The 24,534-nt window shown below is 37.8% G+C and overlaps 1 protein-coding gene across 3 annotated transcripts; it reads right to left on the bottom strand.

The window, feature by feature from the left end:
• Positions 1–27: 27 nt before the first annotated feature.
• On the bottom strand, positions 28–24,277 carry LOC111873886 (E3 ubiquitin-protein ligase Iruka). 3 transcript variants are annotated; one of them, XM_023868948.2, is made up of 8 exons: positions 23,934–24,277; positions 20,043–20,150; positions 15,320–15,486; positions 13,392–13,508; positions 10,431–10,591; positions 9,458–9,573; positions 7,277–7,395; positions 28–1,775 (listed from the first exon to the last, which is right to left on the bottom strand). In XM_023868948.2, the coding sequence occupies exons 1-8, from the start codon at positions 24,015–24,017 to the stop codon at positions 1,616–1,618; spliced, it is 1,032 nt and encodes a 343-aa protein (XP_023724716.1). In that variant the 5' UTR covers positions 24,018–24,277; the 3' UTR covers positions 28–1,615. The 3 variants fall into 3 exon arrangements, with proteins under 3 accessions (XP_023724716.1, XP_023724718.1, XP_023724719.1); XM_023868950.2 differs by having other exon boundaries at positions 15,362–15,486; XM_023868951.2 differs by having other exon boundaries at positions 1,685–1,770.
• Between the last annotated feature and the right edge of the window lie 257 nt (positions 24,278–24,534).

The following is a 24,534-nucleotide window of genomic DNA, read 5'->3' as shown; positions in this document are numbered from 1 at the left end:
TTCTATAGTAACTTTACAAGACTATGCTATAATTGCAGACTTTTTATTTATAATTATGAGTACAGCATAGGATCTCAAATCTGAGACAATATAATGTTGAATGAACATGGATTTATACATATGGCCTTATCAGTTCTATAATAAAACTGAGTTATCCAGAAAATGTGACATTGCATTTATGCTTGTTCTTTGTCAACAAAACAAAAAAGTGCTCTTTATATTACCAACATATAAACAAAGCACTTCCTTTCACACAGGTTTCTTTCAACCACCTAAGAAAACTTTTAGCTTTGGGTTAACAAACATACTTTAAAAAGTTCAGCATTTGTTATAGTCACATTACACTGTATCAACCGGCAATATTAGGGTTCATAAAATTTGTAGCTTCTAAACAGAAGCTACAGAATGTATGGTACATATACAATATAAGTAGACAGACTTTAATAGCAATAAATAATTTTAAATGCTCAAGAGAATATCCTGTAATGACAGAATAGCAATATAAAGTGTTAATTATGCCAAACGTTCCTTACACTTTGGAAATGATTCAGAAGTGTACAGTACTGAACAGTCTTCAGTCTTATGTGTAACTGATGAAGTAATATGTTACTTTCATTCTGACTGTTCTGATGGAACTTTCTATAAAGAATACCTTTTTTTTTCTTCCAACATTACTAGTGTTCAGCTGTCATCCAAAAATGTTACACATGCTTCATAGATTCTATTCCGGAATTCTTCAAATGCTCCTTCACTTTTAACTTAAACAACGGACAGTTTAGTAATGGACAAACACTGGTTACTTTCCTTTAAACACAAAATAGTCTTCCAAATGTCTACCACTGCAGCATTCTTTTATTTCTTACACACCTACCCACTGTTATTAGAAAGCCACCTCACACACCATACCTTCACACTTTCCATCCAATATTCTACTGCCTACAATTACCTCTGTGTGACACATTGTACCTCAAAATTGGAATTCTTGAACAACTGAAAGAAAATACTGCATATGCTTTGTAGAGTACACATTTGTGTGTGTGTGTTGTGTGTGCGAGTGTGAGGGTTTGGATAAAACAAAAAGAACAAGAGAAATGAGGCTTTCAATATATATTTAAAGAATAATTTTTGTTTTCATTAATGTAAAATAATTTTAGACACCTCCCTAACTTACAAGTACTCTATTTATACCAACACAAGTATTGTATATATTGTTCTGGTTACAAATGTGGGGAAGCGTAACAAGTTTTGTGGATGAACATGCATATTTCTCTACTATATATGTGGAATCAGAAGAACACTGCTGTACCAAGTCATGTATCAAGAGGAACAAGGGGTTCTCAAGGAAGAAATTAAGCAAAAATTTTAATTTTCAAATGGCAGGAGTTCCACTTTGAAGATGTACACATCTGCACTATATTTTTAAATAAACAAAATAAAATATACAGTATAAGTTACGCAGATATGGTTCTACATTTTGTTTTCATCAATAGTATACAGTAAACAAATCCAGTATTGTTTTGAGCACAACTGCTTTTTTTTCTGTCAACACTAAATGAGTTTACAGTACCTTGGTTGAGTGGAGAAAGGTGGAGTGAGGAGAGGTCAGTGGTCAGGGCTAATCAAATTCTAAATCCATATTGAAGTCTGAACGGTGTGAACTACGACTACTGCTGCTGCTGCTGCTAGCATTACCACCGGTTGTAGAGCCTGAAGAGGTTGAGGAGGTTGATGAAGATGTTGAAGAGGCACGACTGTTGGCAGAGTCATTAGCTGCTCTGGAAGAATTGTACTACATTTGTAATGTTGTTACCAGTGGATTTACTTATATTACTGAACCCTCTTAACCTTAACTGTTTCTGGTCATTACATAAAAACATTCGCTCTTACAGTATAACAGAATCTCTCTACTACAGATTCCTGCAGTACCTTAATTCAGCTTAGTACTAAATGTACTTTTCTCATAATCAGCAACATGCTACATCGACCATCTGTAGATAGTAACACTATGTCAAATAAAACCAATTTCTGTAATATATCCAGAAACAAGGCTTTCTCCTGTTATCTGCATAAAGTAAACAGAGGTTCCTAGTATGCTGAACAGAATGTTGCAGCTTACAATAGGTGCCGGTGAAGTGCATAACACATAATTTGCAAAAATTAAGTGCTTCTCCTAACTTACTCTATAAGGATACTGAAAGTTAAAAAATACCATGTGGGATTTCTAAATGACATGAGGGGTTCAAGTGGGGTCATAATGTGTATGTAAATGTGAAGTCTGGAAATGGACATAAATGCCAGCAGGCATTTCAAAAACAAAAACAGTGAATATCTGAGAGACAAAATTGACGAGCTCATAAAACAAACACTAAGAACGAGAACATTAGAGACTTGTACAGAGGAGTAAATGACTTTAAGAGGGGTTACCAGCCAAGAAGTAACTTACTGAAGGATGAGAATGGTGATCTGTTTGCAGATTCTCACAACATTTTGAATATGTGGAAGAACTACTTCTCTTGGTTATTGAATGTACATAAGGTCAGTGATGTTAGACAGATAGAAATACATACGGATGAGCCCTTAGTACCCGATCCTAGTCCTTTTGAGGTTGAAATTGCTATTGCAAAGTTGAAAAGATATAAACTGCATGCAGTGATCAGATTCTCATAGAAACGATTCAAGGAGGAGGTGAAATATTACATTTTGAGGTCCATAACCTCATTAATTCTATTTGGAATAAGGAAGAATTGCCTGATCAGTGGAAGGAGTCTATTATTGCACATGTTCACAAGAAAAGTGATGAAAGTGACTGTAGTAATTATTATGGGATCACTGCTATCAACTTCATACAAAATTTTATTTAATATCCTTCTCTCAAGGTTAAGTCCATATACAGATGAAATTATTGGGGATCATCAGTGTGGATTTTGATGTAACAGATCATCTACTGAACAGATCTTTTACATTCATCAGATACTGGAGAGAAAATGGGAGTACAATGAGACAATACATCAGCTATTCACAGACTTCAAGAAAGCCTATGATTCTCATTTCATTTCATTTATTCACCTTCCCTTCTGTTACGAGGGAGTATAGTACAATATTCTCACAGTTTGTGGTACCCATGAAATTAGTCAGGCTGATTAAAATGTGTTTAAACAAAACATATAGTGAAGTCCATATAGGTAAACATTTGTATCTTAATTCTCCTATCCAGAATGGTCTAAAACAAGGTGATGCTTTATCACCACTAATTTTTAACTCTGCTTTAGAATATGGCATTAGGAAGGTCCAGGAAAACCAAGTGAGACTGAAATTAAACGGGACACATCAGCTGCTGGTCTATGCAGATGATGTGAATCTACTGGGCGATAACACAGATACCATAAAGAAAAAGACAGAAACTTTGACACCAATAAGGAGGTTGGTCTACAAGTAAACACAGAGAAAACTAAGTATATGTTGCTGTTTTGTCACCAGAATGCAGGGCAAAATCATGACATAACAGATGATTCGGAAATGTGGCACAGTGCAGATATCTGTGAATGACAGAAACAAATCAAAACATGATTCAGGAGGAAATTAAGAGGAGAATGAATTTGGGTAATGCTTTCTACCATTTAGTCCAGAACCTTTTGCCTTCTCATCCAATTTCTAAAAACAAAAATTAAATATACAAAACTATAATTTTGCCTGTGGTTCTGTATGGGCGTGAAACTCTTCTCTCTTACATTAAGGGAGGAATACAGACTGAGGATGTCTGAGAATGGTGCTGAGGAGAATATTTGGACTGAAGGGAGATCGACATGAGGTTACGGAAAACTGCATGAGCTGCTTCATAACGTGTATTTTTTGTAGTGTAATTAGAGTGATAACATCAAGGAGGATGAGGTGAGCAGGGCATGTAGCATGAACAGAGATGAGGAATGCATATAGGATACTGGTGGGAAAGCCAGAAGGAAAGAGACCACTAGGAAGACCAAGACATAGGTGGGTGGATGATATTAAAATGGATCATAGAGAGATAGGACTGGATCAATCTGTCTCAGAATAGGGACAAGTGGAGGGCTCTTGTGAACACAGTAATGAACTTTCAGGTTCCATAAAATGCTGGAAAGTTCTTCAATAGCTGCACAATTAGTGTTTTCTCAAGAAGGGCTCAGCTCCATGATGTTAATTATTTTGTTTATGATATATTTAATGATCATGTCAGTATCTCAAGACTCAAATGGTAGGATGATAAACAATGATGAACTGGAAAAAACGTGGTCATGGCCTAATATGGGGTACTGTCCCGGCATCTGCCTAATGGGGATAAGGAAATCATGAAAAACCTGTCACAACAATAGGTGTCCTAATCAAAAGTTAACGCAGATACCTCCTGTACATAAGGAAGTGTGACCACTTATGCTTACTCAGTGTCAGAAGTGTTTACGAACTTAAACACGTCACAGACTGTTGTGCATCGAGTTTTATACTGCCACATGATGGAGATGGAAAAACTGTTCGAACGCCTACTTGCGAAAATGAGGGCCGATTAGAAGAAAGACAAAGATTTCCTGGCAAAGATGGACGCCGACAGAAAAACTGACAAGGAAGAAATGGAGGCCAATAGAAAGACTGACAAAGAGGGAATACTGAAGAAGATGGCTGATTACCATGCTAAGACACACCGTTTTGCTGGCCATGCAAGTGATGAAAACCGGCCACGGGGAGATGGTTGCCAAAACCAAACCAGAAAGAGACATGGAGATGATGCCCTGCCGAGAAACGATGGAGGCACATCTAGAAGAAGAGACGACAGCCTGCCAAGAGACGGAGGCAAGTCTAGAAGAAAGAGAGGCGACCTCATTGAACAGGAAACCTGAGGTGGCCCAACAACGAGAGGTTTCCGTAGAAGATACCACAGTGATGCCGGTCGGAGAACAGAAGAAGAAAAGGCACAGGGACCGAAAATTGGCCACGGAGCACCACCGCCAGAAACCAAAAAATACGACATGGAAAAATTGTGGACCTCAGAAGAAATTGGACATCGCCTGCAGAGGGATGAGTTGCCATGCGAAAGTGGCATAGCAGACAAAGGAAACCGGCAGAAAGATGTCCGGTCATCCAAGAATCGCCTGACGCAAGAGAAGCGTCAATAGGAGAAACTGCATCAGAACAAGTATGAGGAAAGAATATGAGGACTCAGAGGAAGAGTGCGGATTATCCACAAAGGAAGAATGGGAATAAAGAACATAGGTGGCAGGTGGCTGCTACGTCAGAAGAAAAAGGTGACAACCAAGAACGCCATCGGAGGGTGTAGATCAGGACAGCAACTCAGAAAATGATCTCCTACAAGATTGTCAGCAGGAAGATCACGAAGCAAATAACCGGATCTTCTGTCGGATTATGACAAAACAAGGATTGGACCTTGTGGAGGGGATGACCCCTTCCAAAACAGAAAAAGAGACTTCAAGCAGAGGAGGAACTGGTAATGTAGAAGGACTGGCCTCCCCAGAGAGAGTGAATGTGCGACGGATGGATGTGGGGGACGAATGTGATGCAACTGGATCTCCTGACAAGTTAGCAGGAAACCACTCGAGACGAGCTGGTCTTAAGAAGGGAGCAGATGTAGCAGTTGAAGAACAGACAATGGGAAGAAAGGAAACACCGAGCCAGAAAAAAAAGAAGAAAATGTTGCATGCATAGCCTTGGAAGAAAAAGACCGGTGATGCACTGTTAGGCTATTCGGAATGAACAGCCTTAAAAAGGGAGCAGTGTGACATATCTAACCGTTGCTGGGCAACAGGAGGTGGAACGAGTTACCATGAAGACAGACCCTTGATAAACGGTCGGTTGCTGGTTTACGCAACAGTAAGGAAAGCGGTGTTTCTCCGTGCTGTGCCGAGTAGAGCCGAGCCGAAGCGCGCTCGTTGCTATGCAGCGTTGCCCAGCAATGCCTTTGTAAACACAGCGTCAGGCAACAGGGGACCCTGTGCAACGACTGTTGCTAGGCAATCGATAAACACGATGTTACACAACAGTGGTACCTATCATGTAACTGTTTTCTGTGTTCTCCGTGCCGAACCTAAATAAGGAGCAGTGAACACTATTCAGAGTCAGTGAGTTACTAGAGAGAGAGTAACCAGTCAGTTGCAGTCTAGCATTCGCCGGAGCGAATGAAAGTATTTGTGATACTTCCGATGGCAGTAACTGTGAAACTGTGAATTGTATGAATGTGTATGAATGTGAAGAGCGAATGTGTAATAAATTCACTATACCCAATATGGCGTGAAGTTATTTGTCACGTGACATATACCCAACCCGTGACAATTTGGTGTCAGAAGTGTCTGAACGGTGTCTTCAGTGGCAAAACACGTTACAGTATTCTATAACAAGATCTCACAGCAAGAATCGATACTCTAGACTAATTTTATATAACTCTGCATGTTATGTATATGAAGTATTAGTGTGGGTCTGGGGGGGGGTCAACTTATTGCTGCTCTAGGCAACTTTTAATGTTCATGTCAGCTGCAATCCATACAATGTCATTTATTCCATTCAAAATCTATAACACCATACTGTACCTAGAACACTTATTTGTATTTTAGCAACTCTGGTCAAAATTTGAGAAATGAGAATATTATTGTTAAATAGTGCATCATATTTAACAATCTATGTTGATCTCCTAAAATAAATGATTACAAATAAAATGAAAACTTTTTCCATGGAACACAAGTACATCAACTATTGTGTTAATTGAGGCTTTGAAACATCAGTTGATGTACTTGTGTCCCATGGAAAAAATTTTCTTTTTATTTGTAATCATTTATTAATCATGTATTAATTTCAATCATATTTTCTATCCATCAGACAACTGTTCTATTCTACACAATTTTATAACATGATTTTCAAGCTTACATTTGCATGGTCCTTATTTTATCAGGGTGACATGACATGTACTTTTTAGCAAGATGTTTATGTTAAGATCATGGTTTTCTGGGACATGATGCTATGCAGGTACCAATATTTTGGAGAAACCTGTTGCTTCCATATTCAGAGCAGATGTAACTGACCAATGCCTTAAACTGAGTACTCCTTAGTTCATATTATAAACAAGCAAACTGTCGGCAGTTCATTAAGAAAAAGTTGCAGCTTATGAGGTAATTTCCAGGGATGTTGGAATAATGGCTGTGATCAGTCTTGCCTAAATGTTACTCTATACAAATCACTCCTTCAGTTTAAAAACTCTTGTGAAATCTCTGTCAATTTTATTTATCCTACAGTGTTTGAATACCTGAAAAAAGCCGCAAGACTCGGACCCACATTACTCATGTTATTGCCTCCAGCACCAGGCTGATGATCTTCTAAACCATCATCACCCAAACTTTTTCTGCAAATGGGACATGTCCCATGCTGCGGAAAGAATAAGTCAGCATGAACAAATCATGTTACACATAGCAGTGAAACCTTTCTCCATTACATTAAATTGCATATCTAATTTTAAACATCTGTGCCCCTTAAAATCTCTTCTGCCCTTAAGATATTCTCAGTATCTTCTGGTGCAGTCTTCTTTTTGGACTTGAGGCTGTAACACTTAAACAGCAGAAAACAGAAAACTCTGCACTAATATTTCCACCCTCATATCTTCCATTTGCCTTATTCATGTAATGCAGAAACTTCCAATAATATGTTACGTGGTATTTATATAGTTATAATACTATATTTGAGCATCCTGTTACACTCGCACAATATATATAAGATAAACACCGTCTTAAGTGTAACAATTTTATTGTAGTTCTTTCTACAATAAAACTACAATAAAATCGTTACACTTAAGACGGTGTTTATCTTATATATATTATATAGTTATGTTTACCAATAATTTCTGTCTATTTACTTTTACTTGCTCTTTTTTCTGGGGGACAACTTTGCCCAATTTTGTTTTACTAATTTTAACAATTACTAAATCATTATTTATAACAATCATAAAATTCCCCTCTGTAGTACACCTACGCAGAAAACTATCGGCACCAAAGTACAAAAATTCTTACACCAGACATATATCTTCCACGTGACACATCATCATGGGCTCTAGAACAAAATGATACATATACGTAACCTCAAAATACACGGCTGTCTACCCATTACTACTAATCACTAACATGTCACTGGCAAGTAACTTTCCTTCCAGCCGCATTAACTTACTTTTCGATATACAATAACAGTGAATGTGGAATAGAAAAACAACAGCACTACAGTGTATTCATAACTTCCCAACAGCTTATGACATTTGTTACCAGCCTCTCAGTGGGCAATTTAATTGCCTGGCCCAGGTTTATTAAATGACAGAGAACTTTTAATGCATTCATTTTTCAGCAGAATGACACACAGGAATCTGAAACTTTGTACATGCCTTCTTGAGATGTTTTAGTACACTCTGAGAGTGTGGTATCTGGGGTATCACATTTCCCAGGGTGTAGAACACCACACTTTGAACAATATTACCTACTTTCACAATTTTTTAACATGCTCTAGATCTTCTGGAGATTCAGGCATTTCATTGTCACATGATACACCAGAGTCAGATTCTGGAATTAAATTGTCTTCAGAATCTTTGTTAAACAACACCTCCATTATATGATTGACACTCAACATCTTCTGCTTGTCATGACGTGTGATGAGACGTGAGCAGACAAACTGTCGAACTACGTGCTTAATGAAACAACAAAGGATAAGGAAGGTTAATAACAGCAACGTATTACAAGGAAGGCCAAGGAAACGTGCATAAACCATCTATGAATATAGTGACCCACTACGCGATATAAGCATCATTTAAATGAGAAATGTTCATGTGCATTGCCATCTGACCTAAGCCATATAGTCCACTACATTTAACCAGTTATAAACATTTTACAAATATACTGAGCCCTACTATAACTTCTATAATAGAGGTGTCCAGAAATTTGTGCTTATGGACTTCACCACGCTATTCCTTGGATGCTCCATGATGAAATTTCAATCAGCACATAGTTTTCATGGAAAACACAATTAAAGTCAAATGAGATACAGTACTTGTATTTGTACCTACAGATGCCACCTCAATTCTTTGATGAACATTTCAGAGTCTTTTTATGTACTGGATAGGAGTGGTCATCCAATTTGTAAACTTGTAGTCAGTCACTTCTTGTAAAACTACAGGAATATAAATATTCTTCTTGCAAAACTGAGTGCAGAGATGTAAGAATTATACAAATGCACAAAGCCATTTCATTAATTTAAACTGCATTATCAAATAAGTTATCACCCCTCTCTTGTGTATCTCTTATATTCTTTTTGACCAGTGCTCCAATTTTATCTTCTCTTATTTCAATACTGAAAAATTAATCTAAGTTAATGTGTAATTATTATTATTATTATAAGAATAATTTGAATATTAATATTTATTTTTGGCTAAGTACATAATGATTAAGCTTACCAATTCAAGCCATGGAATAATGCAATTTTCATGATATACATGTTCACAAGGTAGTTTGCGAACTGGTTCATCTAGCCTAAAATCTTCCCAGCAGACTGAGCATTGCAGATTCTTTCCTGTGGACAATCCATTGAAAATAAAAATTCAACACAGATTTAAACTACAAACAATTCAAATACTGTGAGTACAAGGATGTAGAATGTTACGTATAATTCCAAAACACTATTAAAACTTCTATGCTACCACCCACTACTTTATGAAGATAATTATGGTTCCTGGTGTGGTAATTAATTGAAGATATGTGATAACAGTAATACAGTGAATCAGTAAAATACTTTCAATATTGATACACACAATAAGTAGCCATTGGTTGTGCAGGATATGATTGCCTTCGTTGTCAGTATTACAAAATACAGTAACTAAAGCTTAGGGTCGCATGATAGCTCAAGCAGTTAGTCACTGGCTTCCCACTGCTGCAGCCCGGGTCTGGTCAAATGGGATTTATGGTGGACAAAGTGACGCTGGGGTGGGTATTCTCAGAGTACTTCGGTTTCCCCTGCCAATCTTCATTCCACCAAATTCTCCATCATCATAATCACCCAGGGCATTTACAATAGGCCAATCAGTGGCTGCTGTGCCGAGTGGACCCAGTTGGACTCCAGCCCCCACTAAGCAAANAAAAAAAAAAAAAAAACTTAAAAGAGGGGAGAGGAATTAGGGAATCAAAGTTTAATCATAATTTAAGAGGACAAAAAGACTGGGAATAAGGATTCAAATCCACACAAAAACTGCCACAACACATGCACATTGCTTTGACAGCTATGGCTACATACTGGTAGGGGTACAAAGTGAACTTCATATCTATGGGTGCTCTCCATTAGGTCCATGGCAGGAAAGAGTTAACAGAACAATTTAATTTGTATATATATCAAATTTCAGTACTCTGTCCTTCTGACAAAATAAACGAACTCACCAACTTGGTCTTGTGTTATCACAACAACTGGAATTTCTTTGATCTTATCTTTGGCCAATGGAGGTGGCCCAGTACCATCCATCTGATTCAGTAGTTGTGTGACAATAGCATCCAGGCCTTCACGACCCCATGCATAATCCCCAGGATTTCCCAGGAAAAAACTGTAATCCAGAAAACATGTTTGAAAAATCAAAGTTCAGTATCTTTCATACTTCTTGCATTTATGACAGTAAGTAAAAAGTAAAGGTATCCCTGTAACAGGCTGTGGAGGCCCACAGGGTTGTAAGATGTTGAGGTTCCAACATTTTCTAGACAATCGGCTCATAGATGGTGGCAAGGTTGTCAGCCTTATGCCCTTTACCCCCAAGAATATTCCAAGCAGTCCATAACTGTTTTCTACACAGAACTCAATTGAACATAGAGCGAACTCATGATTATCTGTGGTAATAGAGGGGAGTAGTGCAGATAACTAAAAACAGATGGAAATGCCCAAACTGCATTCAACCCTGAAAACTGTTTAACTATTACTTATTACAGATGAATATTTATTTGATATCTTTACTGTTCAAAATGGTCTAAAATAAGGAGATGATGCATCACAATTTATTTTTAACTTTGCTTTAGAGTACACCATTATGAAGGTCCAAGAAAACCAGTTGGCGACTGATACTGAATAGGACACATCAGCTTGTAGTCTATGCTGATGATGTAAATCTATTGGCAGAAAAAATATATATACCACAAAGGGAAAAAAACACAAAAGCTCCAACTGACAGTACGGAGGTTCTAGAAATAAAAAAAGAGAAAACTAAGTATACCATAATGTCAAATGAGTGTGTATGCATAACTGCACAAGTGTTTGGGGGGGGGACATCACAGCATGTGTGCATGCATCGCCACCAAACTTTCCACACTCCTTCCTCCCTTCTCACAACTTTCATAGACTCAGTGTGCCTAGTCTCTTTCGAATTATTCCAGAAATACAGCTCTTATAAAATCACAGTCATGAGGCAAGGAGAGGCAGTGCAATTGAGTCTACAAAGTTCACAATTTGCAAGTGGCAAAATAGGATGTGCTGTGAAAAGCAAGTAGTGAGTTCTGTACCATCAGACAGAAGGTAATATATGTAGAAACAGAATAGTGCAAAAGTATACAAGTGTAAGAGCAGTACATTGAAATAAATTAATATCAAGATCATGACAAACTGTAAATAACAGGGTTTGAGGTTCTCTACAGCAGTGGTCATGAAGAGATACAACATCGCATAGTCCAATGAAAGTCAATAAATGCTATGGAGGTACATGTCGCTTCCATCTTTAGCACCAAACAATAAGGCAAGCAAGAAACCTGTGTGAACCGAGCTGCAGCACAGCTTTAATAGTGGGTATTTTGAACATGTTTTGTAACAACCTTGAAACCTAACTGTTGTCAGCATTTAAAATGATGTTAATAAAGATGAGCTGAAAAGATATTTTTTATTCAATGCTACACTAAGCTAGCATTTAATTCCATAAGTGTCAAATTACCCTATTGTCTGTTAGACATTTTTGCTCCAAATGATCTGTGGAACATTCTGCTGCAATTTGGCCAGCACATTGTAGAACTATATTATGGGAAAACTGTTACACACTCTTTTTGCTCATGAAACTATGTAAAGTACAAACAGATACTTAAATTTTTTAGAGCTTTCTATGTTACTGATGGCTGCATCTTATCCACAAATATCACAATATGCTTTTGCAAGAAATCAGAAATAGTGTCACACTTTCTAACTAAAAAAATAGCAAATTCATGGTAGTCTAGAAGAACTATATTTGAATAAAAAAATCTGCACCTGAATACAGAGTTACGAAGTTACAGGGACAGCTTTACAATATAGCACTAAGGTCTAAATGATAATGTGAATATAGCAGCATCCTTTCTTAAACTTGCATAACCTCTTCTACTCACAACTGGTAATTATGAGCTGCCCTTTATAAGTCCTACCCACTATTGCATGCTCACTAAGTCCCATTCATTTTCTGCCCATATTTCATAAGAACAAATGTATTGACCTGCATTAATCTTTGGTAACTGATGTAACAAGCAAAGCTCTTTAAATCATATCAATACAGAATTCAACTATATACACTACACTCTAAGTTTTTCTGAACATGATTGGAACACACCTTTTTACATTATGTACATAAAAGACAGCTGTCAAACAGTCATTATACTTGACTGTAAACAACACTGAAGAAGTTAATCCATACTGACCTCCTGTTTCACTTTCTGATGAGCTACCATCTTCACAAAGACATATTATTAAAAGCTTTGTATTCAGGTCGAATTTCTCCAATCTCATTGATATAATTACAGTTCTGTAAAATATTTCAGGTGGCACCAACCAAAACACATTATGGTTGATGGGGAAAAAGTTTTAAACATATGCCTGCGTAATTGTATTCTGTGACATCACTGTCCAAGGTCAGTGGATGCTTCAAGGAAGGGTAAATGAGAAAAAACAGGCAGCTAGTTAGGAATAGTTCATTATGTTTAAGGTACAGGAAAGGCAGCCCTCATTTTATGCAATGCTTTTCTATATAAGTAATATTATGAAAATGACAGTTCCAGTGGTTTCTGCCGCTACAATGAAGTCTTATTATAAGTCATACTCACTGTACAGCAGTTTCACTATACTTAGAACACAAGAACAATATGAAACACGATTAAACATAGAGCAGTAAAAAATAAAGCATTACAGTAGTATTTTTGACATTATTCCTGGCACTTCCCTCCATGAACAGAAATTTGTGAACCCCTCACTTTTTGTAATAAGCGTAGATGTTTTTATTTGTTAATATATTTCTGCTTTAAGTTCTGTGTATTTTATGGTATACCGTGACTTTCCAAAATTTTGTAACCACATGAACCATTACTCTGAGATTGAGAAACACTACATTACAGGATAAAAGTACTTACACTGGGGCATTGCCACCACGTGCTCCACCTAATGCACCCCATCCTACACCCGTTAAGTTAACCAGGAAGTCTTGAATCAAATTCTCAATTGGTGCCATCTGTCTACCTCGAGGAACTCTGGAAATGTAAAAACTGTAAATTACAATCATTTTCATACACTAACAATAAATGGCTTCTCCTCAAGAAGGGCACAACTCCGTAAGTAAGTAAGTAAATTAAATTCGCGTAGTGGGGGATGGAGTCCACCTGGGTCCGTTCAGCATGGCAGCCACTGATTGGCCTGTTGTATCTGCCCCGGGTGATTATGATGATGGAGAATTTGGTTGAATGAAGATTGGCAGGGGAAACTGAAGTACTCGGAGAAAACCGCCCCAGCACCACTTTACCACCACAAATCCCACTTGGCCAGACCTGGGATTGAACCNGGGATGCTGTGGTGGGAAGCCAGCGACCAACCGCTTGAGCTATGGCGTGACGGTAAGTAACTAAATAAGTTGGCAGCGCCATAACTCAAGCGGTTAGTCACTGGCTTCCCACTGTGGCGGCCCGGGTTCAATCCCAGGTCTGGTCAACTGGGATTTGTGGTGGACAAAGTGGCACTGGGGCAGGTTTTCTCAGAGTACTTCTGTTTCCCCTGCCAATCTTCATTCCACCAATTGCTCCACAATCACCCTCACCTATCATCTGGGGCTGGTACAGGGACTTAGTCCCACTCCACTAGCAATAAAAAAAGTAAGTAAGTAAGTAAGTAACAACAAAGAACAGGTTTGTAAACATCTACTGATCAGGACTTATGCATTTAGTTTGGTCCTAAAAGCAGTTCAAGTTAGCACACACAAAAACCTTGAGCCATGACATGAACATTTATAACCAACTAAGTGTAGTTCATTGTAATGGAACTTGCTGAAGGAGCATACATGTTCCAAGAATGTTAATATCACAAAATATTTAATAAAGATGAAGACACAGAATGTGACTTGAATGAACCCGAAATAGTCAGAAGTAGAATAAATATAACCACACTCCCCCACAGCACAGTGATATATCATCGTTCCAATCATTCTGGTAACAGACTCACCATATTATCAAATGGAAATAATTACAAACATCTTCCTAACAAAAAATACTGTCAAGTGGTGTGCAATACAGTAATGGTCTTTTAGGTCCAGCTTATGAAAGGAATAGGTATATAAGATGATCATTTTGGTCCCCATATAAACTTTAATGAAACCTACTGTCCTTAATTTTCGTTATGATTAGTTGTACCATCAGGATTCTACCTCAGCATCATCTGTCCTCATACAAATTGGAAGTACCTTGGCATTCTTTCAACACAAGTGCAGAAATTATATTTTTCAAAGCATATTTCTGAACATGGTCACAGTTAAGTTTCTATTATGATCATTCTCATCACAAATTGAAAATGACAAGGGAAGGGGGGAGCCCAACACAGTTCACACATTCTGGAGAAAAAAAAACACGGCACTCAGTATACTGTTGATTGAGGTGGACTTTATCCAGACAGAAGAATAAGACAGTAAAAATTTTAAGTAAAATAAAGAAAAATGATACAATCAGAGCAGAAAAGCTACTGCAGCCAATAATCTGGAAGTCTGATATTTAATGAAACCTCAGTGAGAACTGATATAATCTACACTTCACAGTAACTCTTCATAAAACATTAATTATGAATTCCCTACTAACTACTGATTCTGTCATCACAGTGCTGAGAAGGAAACCAACAAGCAAGACCAAAGATGTGTTTTAGGTTACAAGAGGAATAGCATGGAAATATGACAAAATACTAACTTACTTTCTCTCGAAGTACATGATAAAAACAACTTATTCTGTTCCATTCAACTTGTTGGGTGTTTTGCATATCTCCCATCACATGCACCAGAGACTGTTGTCGCAATATGCGACCTCACCTGTTTCTCATAATCCTTTGCCTTGGAATGATACTGCCGTACCTTCCAGGTCGGCGAGAATCCGACCCATCGCGGTCTCTCCCACGCAGTGCTCTTCTTTCTTCATTGCTCCCACCAACACCAAGAAGAATTTCATTCAACTCCTCTCCAAGGCGCTGGCTTAGAAGCTGTCAAGAACAGAATTTGAACATCAGCCTTCTAAGGACATGTTTACAAGAAACATGCTCCAACTGTTGAAATTTTATTAGCCACCTTATTTGTAAATTAAAATTGGCAGTTCATCTTGAATGCCAGTTACTTACCTTCAATTCTACTTCAGCAATATGAAAAATCTTGTGAAGTGATTGAGGGATAAGATAAAAAAACAAAGACTAAAATATATAGCGCATACTTAATAGGTGTCTTTTGCAGAAACAATTATAGATGGAACAATTAGACAAGGAACTTTTCCTTTGTAATAAATACATATTCAATTCACATGCGACTATTCACTGTCAGTTCAACCTGGATAGAATTCAGAACTGCAGGCCTACACTGAATGAACAAAGAACAAATACTGGGAAAACTTCTGTCTTTTGGGATATAACACCATGTAGTCCACAGAAATTCAACCAATGTCCCTCCCTCTCAGATGTCAGTTAACTTTCAATGTACTACATGCGATATCCCAGCACACAGAAGTCTTCAGAGCCATTGTTGTGAGAACCAAAAATCCTATAACCAATACTAAGACTTCACTGTTCACTATTTCTACTTACTTACTTACTTACTTACTTACTAATGGAGCTGAGCCCTTCTTGAGGAGCCACCAATTCTGCAGCTACTCAAGAATTTCCCAGCACTTTATGGAACCTTAAGGTTCATTACCCTGTCCACAAGAGCCCTCCACTGGTCCATATCCAGAGCCAGATCAATTCAATCCCTACCCATATCCAGAGCCAGATCAATCCAATCCATACCCATATCCTGAGCCAGATCAATCCAATCCATACCATCCGTTCACTATTACTATACACATACTAAAAATACTGTCACATGTTTGGAATCCAGAAGAGTTACTTCCATGGAAACGCTAGAACAGACCACAGCATAGAAGTAACAATAGCGGTATTGTAATCCCAACAGTGGGCCGTTGGGTAGGAATTGCAGAATCAATGAAGCAGCGTTTCCCCAGTGATAGACAACAGAAGGTTCACTGTGTAGCAACGACCATGGATATATAACAAGGTGATGCATTTGCCAAGACAGTCTTGGGATAACCGTGACTGAGGATAGCTGAGGTGTCACATTGAGTATTAGAGAACTGAGAATTGAGTACTGAGACAGAAGCCAAGTGATAATACAACTAACAATAATTGTAGAGTGTACGAGTGAGTATCCAAAAAAGATTCGCTAAATCCGAGACCCACATGAAGTTATTTGTCACGTTACATACCCAACATGTGACAATACTTTTGTTTTTTCTTAATTGTTACCTTTTATGAAGTATACCCATTATGACTGTGAATCAAAAACTGTGGCATGACAATCAATAACACTTTAAATAAATATATATTTATGTACAAGTAGACCTACTACTTCATCTTTAATTATTATCAAGAATAAAGAGACTCCAATAATCTACAGCTGCGTTCAGAAGACCACTGCTGACTGTTCATCATACAGTTCAGAAATGTATAGACACTGCTCCTTTGGTTTAACAGTCTAAAGAGTTGTAAGGGCAAGGGCACACCAAGGAAACTGGCAACTGCAACACAACCGCAATTTCCAAGAATTGTTATCAGCCTGAGTTGAACACGTTACTGAATGGAGCAGCGCAAATTGAGGAAATGTGCAATGCAGTTTAACCAAAAATGGAAAACTGCAAAACATCAAATTTTACAGCTTCAGCTGTTCTCAAATTCTTCCATGCATACAGACAGATTAAAGATGATTAAAGAGATGTAATAAACTTGTAAGATTTGAGGCTTTCACGGCGGTGACTATGCAGAAAGCAGTTTTCTGGGATTTGGCACCGTGTATATGTGGTGTCAACCGACGTTTCAGAGGAACGTATCGCCTCCATCTTCAGGGTAGAAGATTGCTTCTACCGGTTCTCACGGTCTCTTCGCTTGCAGATTTCTTATATTTTTTCTTCTACCCTGAAGATGGAGGCGATACGTTCCTCCAAAACGTCGGTTAACACCACATATACACGGTGCCAAATCCCAAAAAACTGCTTTCTTGTAATAAACTTGTTTGTGCTCTGTGGAGTTGTGTATGCATCTAAAATGTAAATAACTACACAAAACCACAAAGTATCCTGTATTGGCCTATACTAACAGTTCATACCTGTATACAAATTGTCACTGAAACTTTATACTGATTGATTAAAAACAAAACACCAAATGCTTTGCAATACTATGTTTGTAAGGTAAAAGGTAAAGTTGTCCCTGTGCTTAATTAATTAAGTACCATGCCACAAAAATGCATCTTTCACAAAATTCAATAATTTTAACACATATTCCAGAACTCTCAGTCTTTCTTAAGATGATTTATATATTTCACTTCGTTCTTTATAGGGGGTACGGGGTAGCATAGTTGGTTGAGGCACTATGCTACAAGCTGGAAGGTCACAGGTTCAAGTCTCGATGAGGTCATTGGATTTTTTTTTTTTAGTTGACCTAATTCTTCCGGCCACACTATGGCCCTGAGGTCGACTCAGCCTCTAACAGAAATGAGTATCAGAAATTAAATCATTTTCCTGGGGAGTAAAGCGCGGCCAGCGCGTAAGGCTGACAACCTTAACGCCATCTATGAGCCGACTGTCTGGATAATGTGGGACCCTCAATGTCTCACAACCCTATGGGCCTTCACAGCCTGTTACAGGGATAGCTTTATTTTTTTAACCCTCTTTATCATGATACAAGAAAGTGAATTTATTATGAGAATACCAAAATAAAATACTGTTGATGCCAACCAAGAGAACCGAAATGAATGCAATCTATTATGTGCACTTTCTAATATGTGTATTAGCATCAAGGTTAAAGCACATAAATGTTGAAAACCCTATTTAAAAGACACTGGATTAATCAGAAAAACCCATCTGCACTAAGGACAACACAAATGTATGTCTAGTGGTGCCACAGTAATCAGCCCAGAATTTTCTTCATCAGTTCCACATGATCATTTGGGCAAGCTGCAGTCTTCTAACAATCCAAAAATGTGCATCATTAATTACAGCTATGAGGTCAAGAAGAGCACTTATCAAATTCAGTTTCTAAAGTTAAGGGAATAAACTACTGAAAAAGGGATGCTGCCAGTTGAATAGTAAAGTTTAAAACAGAAAACACCCAAAAGTATAAAATTCTAAAAGCAAAATCTGAGATGTAAAGTGAGTGATACAACGATCAGATAAAGAGAAGACGAGGCAAGAAAGCTGTCTATACATGCACCAAACACATGTGGAACACATGGCAACGAAAATGTGAAAAGTGATTTCATGGCATTTAAAGAATTCTTGGATAATTTCTGAAACAGACACCATAATCACACTGTAGAGAAGTTGGAAACATTCATCCAGAAACCTGTTTCACACTAAAGAGTCACAGATAGTCCTTCCAGCTGCACCATGGCCCTGGGGTCAACTCGGCCTCTAACAGAACTGAGCACCAGGAATCTTCCTGGGTTAAAGGGCGGCAGACATGTAAGGCTCACAACTTTACAGCCATCTGTGAGCTGTCTAAAAAAGTGGGAGCCTTGACATCTCACAACCTTATGGGCCTCCACAACCTGTTACAGAGATAGCTTTACCTCTGCCTTTTATGTACCAAGGAATTCCACAAATGATGATAAAAAAGTAGAATTGTCCCTGTGCTTAATTAATTAAGTACTATGACATGACAACACATGGGGAAGTGAGAGTAGAGCTCCACTATTCTTGACCTCAACACTAGATGAAAGTGAGTGGTCATCTTCATGCCACAGCCACTTTAGCAGAAGGGAAATTGTCCCTGTCATCCATTAGACAGGAGTCTGGGTGGGCCCCAGAGCTTGTCTGGATGCTGTGGAGAACACAAAAGTATTGTTTCCTCCAGGATTCAAACCCTGGCCATCCAGCCTGTAGCCCATCACTAAACTGACTGAGCTGCCCTGATAAAATAGGATTATTTTTCTGCCATACACAACTCTGTCTGAAAGGTGATGTGTAATGCTAACACACTGTCATTTACATAAAGCCATTCCACACAACCTCTGTTTGAATGCCAAGTCACACCACCACTTGGACAACAAGCAGGTGGTGCTCCTGACCTTGGCACACAGAGCCACCACCACCTGCAGCCAGTACAGTTTTCATGATGAACTGGACCTACTTCAGGGGATCTTTCAAAATAGCAGTTACAACACCAGATAGGTCTGTCACGCTTTCACTCCACCTCATAAGCAAGCAGGAACATCTAGAGAGGACTCTGTATTAGTGGTCTTCCTGCCTTTGGCACAAACATCTTAAACCTGACGTGTCCTATATCATGTAACAATTCTCACAACCGATGAAACAAATAAATAAATAAATAAATAAATAAACCATGACAGCAGAGTACAATCCAAGCACACCAAGATGGTGGTCATTCCACCAAGTAAAAACTCTGCTTCCCTTGTTCAGTGAAGGATGATCAGGCCATGAAAATGCTAGGCACAAAATAGCAGTCTTTTACACTTTCAGACATGAACATTCTATATTTACCTCAATCGGAGCCACATCTTCCATTTCTGTATCGCTGTCATCTGTGAGGTCTGGAGGTGCCTCCAACTCCTCAATAAAACCACTATAGCAGTTAGGACATGTAAAATCCTGTAATGACACAACATGTTAAATTCTGTTACTCCAGTATAGCTTCAATTTCAAATAAAAGTAAACAAAAAATTTGCTCACTGAAAACTGGGATGGGCTGAAGATGAGGAAATAAGAACTATGTGTTGTGAATTCTAATGACCATTATTTGAAAAGTCACATTAGATGCATATACATACCAAAGGAAGAAACAAATGTTACGTGCAGCTATTATTTACAGCTGTCTTATTCATTTTCAGTGCATCCAATTGAACGATAAATCAATTTATGAGTACTGGAATGTTAAAATCAATTAAAAAATTGACACTTTGTTTCCTGAACAACATAGACAGTTCATGCACACTGGCAGTACTGTTATGCTTTAACACATAAAATCTTAAAATTACTATATCTTTCTAAGCAAAAAATTCAGATCCAATAATATTATATTGTAGCATCCTGTTGCACTTTTCACTTAGTGCCAATTAGTTTTTCAGTCTGAAGTGCAACACTATGTTCTATAAAATTTATTAAGTTATTCACATTAAAAGTCTGTCACTACATGTTTTGAACAATGTGGTCATCATCAGATGTTAAAATTATTATTACGCAAAGAAACTGCTGTCTTCTGTTGTTGTTTATGTTGTTCACATATAAGTCTGTATATTACAGCAAGATGCTACTGTACAGTCTTTTTGATGTGAACAATATATTCATGAGAAATACTGTGTATAAGGCAGTGGAAATGAGTGGAGACAATACATATGTTGATGCTGCTTTTGAAAGGGTCTTGGCAGAAATGCAGACACACTACATTTAATTGGTTTGTTCCTGCTACACCCTAGCATAGATGGTTGAGGCACTATGCTACAAGCCAGAAGGCTGCAGGTTCAAGTCCCGATCAGGTCATTGGATTTCTTCAATTGACCTAATCCTTCCCGCAGCACTATGGCCATGGAGTTGACTCAGCCTCTGACAGAAATGAGTACCAGGAATATTCTTGGGGATAAAGGGCGACCGGCGCATAGGGCTCACATGAATACTTTGTTACAAGCTTCTATTAAAAGTCATTTCTGTTTTCTCAGTTCTGTAAGGATGGCTGTACACAATGTAGGGGCTTAGGGTTTTATTTATATAGATTAACATGATAAATTCAAGGAAATGATCTGGGTACATGAATTATACGTTGTTGAGAATTGCTTGTCATAGGTTTGGTGGTGTGTATGATGTCTGTCTTTGTTGTGAATTTTAATGTTTTCTAATCTAACTGTTTGGATGATATGGCTTGCCAGTATGTGTGGAGTGGCAGGTTGTGGGTTTGACAGTGGTTTTCCCGCCACCTGTGTGTTGTGCTGACAGGTTGGGCTGTCTGTGTGAGGCCTGATTGTATGTTTTATTGGACTGGGGATGAGTGATGTGTGGTCATCATGAAATTGTAATTTTGTAATTTTATAAATGCAATGTTTTTATATCTTGGATTTGTTATATATGTTTAAGCTATATGACCAAAATATTCTGTTACTTTTGATGGAAACTTTTATCTTAAATTTTAATCAATGATAAATTTGAACATATTATGCTAGAGAGAAATTGTATTATGATGTAATCCATTGTACATTACATACATTGTCTTATTTTATAAGTCTTCTTGACAACTGCTTAAGAGTATTAGCAAGATAAATTGACACAATTCTGTATCTAAGGCTTTTGCCTACTATAGATGTAACAGAATAAGGAAGAAATAATAAATAAATAATAATAATAATAATAATAATAAACCTTGCTACCATCTATGAGCTGACTGTCTAGAAAATGTGGGAACCACAACATCTCACAACCCTATGCATCTCCACAGCCTGTTACACGGATACCTTTACTTTACTTTAGTTACATCACTTGAAACTGGAAGATGACTGATCAAGAGTGTCTGATAAAACACTGCCACGGTTACCACACTCATACACGAAAAAGCATATGTGTTTTTTTTTTTTAATTCTGCAGGGTTCTGTCACATGGTGGAAGCAGTTGTATTCACATTACTCCAGCCTAACTGTGTATAGTATACAAGCATCTTGGTGAATTTAAGAATCTCACAGCAATGGTTATGGAGAGTCCTATCTTCTGGGATATAATGACATGTAGTCTGCTGAAACTCAACTAATGTTTCGAAAGAACATATCACCTCCATCTTCAGAGTTGAAAAATAAGTCAAGCAAGATACCAGTGCGAATACAAGCAACCTGCTTTCACGTTGGCATCTTGCTCCTCCATCTTCAGGGTTGAATAATATAGGTGGACATCTCCTATATCAATGTATTTTGATCTAATGGATAAAATAGAAATGAATGACTAAAGAGTACACCAAACAAGAAACCAGCATAAAGCAGACAGGCTTGCTGATATAGAGAACTCTTTTTGGAGGCAATTAAGATTATACATGAAAACTCAAGCAGCATTAAAGAGTTCAAAAAATGTTTAGAAGAAAAGATCTGAAATCCCAATGGGTCATTCCATCATTGTATTTCCAATCATATATCCAAAACTGTTTTTGTGGCACTTCAGACTTTGAGAAATGGTATTTTGGATAAAGGTAAAAAAAAAAAACTATCCCTATAACAGGCTATGAAAGTGCACAGGGCTGTAAGACGGCAAGGCTCCCACATTTTCTCTAGACAATAGGCTCACAGATGCCAGTACAGTTGTCAGTCTTATGAACCAGCCACCCTTTAGCCCCCAGGAAGATTTCTGGTACTCATTTCCGTTAGAGGCTGAGTTGACCTCAGGGCCATAGTGTGGCTGGAAGGGTAAGGTAAATTAAAAAAATCCACATCATCAGGACTTGAACCTGTACCCTTCTGGCTTGTAGCATAATGTCTCAACCAACTATGCTACCATGTGCTGTGCTGCAAGCAGATGAACAATGTTCTTGTAATATAAGGCAGGGATCATGGTGAAAACAAGACAAGACTGCCATTGGTTGAACCTGAATTACTGAGGCTGAAAAGGCAGTTCTGAGAGCTACAGGGTTCTGAGGATCAAGAATAGGAATATGAAGACAGAAAGATGAGCTCAAAGGTCAAAATAAATATGGAAATATGGGCCTTAAATGTACTAAAACGTCACTGGCCAGCTAGACACGTATTTCTAATTTAAATTAATTTTTCCAAAACTTGATGTTTTCCATCTTTGAAATTTTGTTAACTACAGAATCATTTGAGAAAGGGAACCGAAATTTTGCACACTGTGTGCGCGCGCGCGTCTGCGAACAAAACAGATCAGTATTACGGGCATAGTTTTAAAAATACGGAAGAAATAAGGGCAAAATAAAAGTTTCTTCTTCAATCATCACAAACGTTCTGTTACCACCACATTATTGATTTCGTTCATGTGATAACAGTCTGCTTTGTAAACAATAATGTTGGTTTTATGCTGCAATATTATCAATGTTGAACGATCACTGGTTTTAAGAAATAACTCCATCTAATACCATACACGCATTTTAAGTCGCTCCATACTGTCAAAATCAGGTTTAGTAAAACATTTCTCTAACGTAACTAATTTTTTATACATTAATGACCTCCTTACGAGGCACATTTCAATGTTCGTTTTACACGGGCAGAAATACTTCTTGCAAAATTTTAATTTAAACCACAAATCATTTATCTCCATTTTTATAACCACTCACGTAACAGTACCCTTAACGTTCACAAGTATGCATCCTTAAGTATATTCGTTAATGCTTTGTAGACATATTCAAATCGTAATATACCACACTTAAAAAAATGTATATATCCTTTAACTTACTGGCAGTACTCGGGGAATTTCTACACTGCATTTATGACAAAAAAATCTTGGAATTGGAGTATCTTGTACAGCAGCCTCGGCCATATCAGATTAATTTTACTCACTGCCACTTTGATATCACGGTCTGAGCGGTCACAGCCGTCAGATCTGATTACTACGTTTTCGTAGTTCAGTTTTCAACTGCTTTAGTTTATTGCGTCGTTTGTACGTTTATGCATATTCTCCAAGACTATGTGTAACACGTCTATTTAACCCAGTAATGTACACAACGTTACAGAAATGACGCAAACCCAAGACGCCCAAGACTGTTCAACTTAATAGTTGCCCGCTTGAACCGTGCCCGTTACCAACGCTACCAACGTTACCACGCTTACAATTCTCTTATTAAGAGTCAGGCGCGGTCGGTCGTGTCGTAATACAACAATGCGGTATCAAGGCTAAAGTAACTTAGCGATATATTTCGGCTAATCAGGCAAACACGATTACCATATTCACACACTACTGAACTGCAATTGCGATAGTGAAGCTGGATACTTGATAATTATTACATTATAAAATACATGGTATAAAACTAGAATGAACTATAAACTTATTATAAAAA

The sequence above is a fragment of the Cryptotermes secundus genome, unplaced genomic scaffold, assembly GCF_002891405.2.
Source record: "Cryptotermes secundus unplaced genomic scaffold, Csec_1.0 scaffold459, whole genome shotgun sequence".
Lineage (NCBI taxonomy): Eukaryota > Metazoa > Arthropoda > Insecta > Blattodea > Kalotermitidae > Cryptotermes > Cryptotermes secundus.
The sequence above is the reverse complement of the archived record's forward strand: the minus strand, read 5'-3'. Positions and strand labels throughout refer to the sequence as shown.